The sequence below is a fragment of the Electrophorus electricus genome, chromosome 22 (assembly GCF_013358815.1).
Source record: "Electrophorus electricus isolate fEleEle1 chromosome 22, fEleEle1.pri, whole genome shotgun sequence".
Classification (NCBI taxonomy): Eukaryota; Metazoa; Chordata; class Actinopteri; order Gymnotiformes; family Gymnotidae; genus Electrophorus; species Electrophorus electricus.
This window is the reverse complement of record NC_049556.1, coordinates 12,013,599-12,016,353: the sequence shown is the minus strand read 5'-3', so window position 1 is coordinate 12,016,353 and position 2,755 is coordinate 12,013,599. Positions and strand designations below refer to the sequence as shown.

Below are 2,755 nucleotides of genomic sequence, written 5' to 3'. Positions count from 1 at the left end.
GCTGGATACTGTAACACTAAACCCGCATATTAACCCAGCTCTCTGTGCGTTAGTGTAACAGTAATCCACCTAGTCCTCCATCTTAGGTAGGTTAGGTCAGCTGGCATGATGCACAGGAGTAACTGGCCATGTCTGAGGACTTTGACTAGCCTCAGGTACCGTTAGTCTCCAGTGTCGCGTGTGAACGGACCCCTGGTCTCCCGCCGCCGTTAACGGGGTCACGGAGGCTCTGCTACCCCTGTGTGGGCTCGCTACGTTACGCGTCGTTGTGTATGTCAGTGAAAGACAATGAACAATAGTCACAGGCGGCTACTGTTCACACATGACTTCACCGGAACGAGGGAACGAAAACAAGTTGTTTCTGGAAACGCTGCATTTTTTTTTCTTTTTTTTTGCATGCATGCACGAGCCTGCGGAAAAAAAATGTACGTTTTAAATAAATCAGGAGCTCGTGCCGTATCATTACGTGTTAACACTAACCACTGTTAATGCTCTCTGTGCGTACAGAATGGCGAGCTGTGGCGAAGTCGATCACAACGTGGACAAGGTAGCCTCAGGTAAGAAGGTGGGCGGGGACTCTGTGACGGGCAGCAGTGGTGGCCCCTCCCCTTCTTCCCCGGTGCTTCCTGTGCTGGAGTGTGCCATCTGCCTGCAGAGCTGCGTGCACCCTGTACGGCTGCCCTGTCGCCACGTCTTCTGCTTCTTGTGCGTGAAGGGCGCGTCCTGGCATAGCAAGCGGTGCGCCCTTTGCAGGCAGGAGGTGCCTGAGGACTTCTTGGAGCGGCCCACCCTCCTGTCGCCCGAGGAGCTGAAGGCGTCGGCGTCGGGCGGACGGGGGCCGGGCGCAGGGGGCCACGCCTGGTACTACGAGGGTCGCAACGGCTGGTGGCAGTACGACGAGCGGACCAGCCGTGAGCTGGAGGACGCCTACAACAAGGGTAAGAAGAGCGCGGAGATGCTGATCGCCGGCTTCCTGTACGTGGCCGACCTAGAGAACATGGTGCAGTACCGGAGAAACGAGCACGGCCGGCGCCGCAGGATGAAGAGGGACGTGGTGGACATTCCCAAGAAAGGCGTGGCCGGACTGAGGCTGGATCCCGAGCCCGGGGGCGGAGCGGATTCGGCGGCTGTCGGGACCCCCGCGGGTGGGGCTTCGGGCGGGGACTTGACGGACGTAGCGGGGGTGATGGAGAGGGAGAGCTCGGCGGACGGAGCGGACACGGGCGTCAGCAGGGGGCGGTCCCAGGCCGGGTTCGCCCCGCCCCCCGTACGGCCGCCCACCGTGCTGGGAGGACACCCGGGCAGCCCGGCGGCTGCCTCGGCGCCGCTCTCCCTTGTACAGGTGCTCTCCCAGCTCAGCCTGGGCCCCGCCAGGCCAGAGGAAGAGGAAGAGGACGAGGACGACGAGGAGGACGAGGAGGACGACGAGGACGACGAGGCCGCTCCCAGCGCCTCGGGGGACGAATCGGAGTCGGGCTCCAGCGAGGGTGAGGCGGGTGGCGGCGAGGATGGGGTTGGAGCACGAGCAGAGGGACCTCAGGGCAGGCACAGACTGCAGCAGCTGGACAGACTGCCCCGCGCTGGTGGGTCTGGCCGTGACGGCGGTGTGCGCTCACGCAGCCCAGATGGGCAGTGCACAGTGACGGAGGTGTGACCCATTGCCACGGCAAAACACCCGCCGTGACCCGACTGGCCGCCTGGCTGCCTCTGCTCTGGGTACTGCTAACAAATCCACGAAAAAGCAAAAAAAAAGGAAAAAAAGCAACAAAACACAAAAAAATGCAAGTGAATCTCAGAAGTTTGATTCACAGACGGCCTGGAACAGGTGAAGACCGGCAAAGCGCAGTTTTGTCTTAAGAAACGCAGAGGAGTTTGAGTGAGGCTGCTGTGTAATGCAGGTCCGGGGAACCACACAAATGTCACGTGCAATCTGGGGAAAATGACTGCTGTAATAATGTCTCGCTCAGCCTGGAGTCTGCATGTCTCGCTCAGTCTCCATCTCCTTTCTTTCATTCTTTTTCTTTCCTTCACTTTTTCCTGTTCTCTTTGTTGCACTCACTCACTCGCTCCCTCTCTCTCTCTCTCACTCTCCTCTACCCCTCTCTCCCTCTCTCTCTCTCTCGCTCTCTCTCTCTCCCCCTCCCTCCCGCTCTCTCTCTCCAGCAGGGCTGTGTTCCATAATTCTGCCATTACAGCTTCAGTAAAAAGTCCTCAGTCAGTTGACATTTATTACTCATAGTGTTTCATGATGTGAGACTTAGAATCACCAATTTCAACTGTGTGTGTGTGTGTGTGTGTGTGTGTGTGTGTGTGTGAGAGAGAGAAAGAGAGAGAGAGAGAGAGAGGGAGGGGGAGAGAGACAGACAGACAGAGAGAGAGAGTGTGTGTGAGATCCTTATTGGGCCTGGTTTGTTTGTCTCATCTCAGCGTGTGAGTTTCATGAAGGCTGAAATACTATGAACTCTGGGATGTGGCATTTTATTTGAAATTTTACCTGTAGTTGTAGTTTTCTGTTATTGCTGTCCAGTTGCAGTTTGAAATATTAATCAATTAATTTCAGTCAACTTTTCATGTCCATTTGTTGATATTTGTTGTCAACAAAGCAACAACAAAAAATGAATAATAATTATATAACTTCTTTTGGTGTACTTTGTTTTATTGTGTTTTCTTTTTGTTACTAAGTTTATCAGATTAATAAAGTGTTCTCTATTTGTCTGAAGTGAAATTCATTTGTTTTTTCCATGGAGTTCAAGGC

At 54.7% G+C, this 2,755-nt stretch overlaps 1 protein-coding gene across 2 annotated transcripts in view; it reads left to right on the top strand.

Annotated features, from left to right (window-relative positions):
- The window catches only part of rnf146 (ring finger protein 146), a 4,006-nt gene extending 2,089 nt beyond the window's left edge, over positions 1–1,917 (top strand). For both annotated transcript variants that reach the window (XM_035521641.1, XM_035521642.1), the window contains exon 3: positions 508–1,917. In XM_035521641.1, coding sequence (XP_035377534.1) covers positions 508–1,654 — 1,147 coding nt within the window. In that variant the 3' untranslated portion in view covers positions 1,655–1,917. The remainder of the gene's footprint in view (positions 1–507) is intronic.
- The last annotated feature ends 838 nt before the right edge of the window (positions 1,918–2,755 follow it).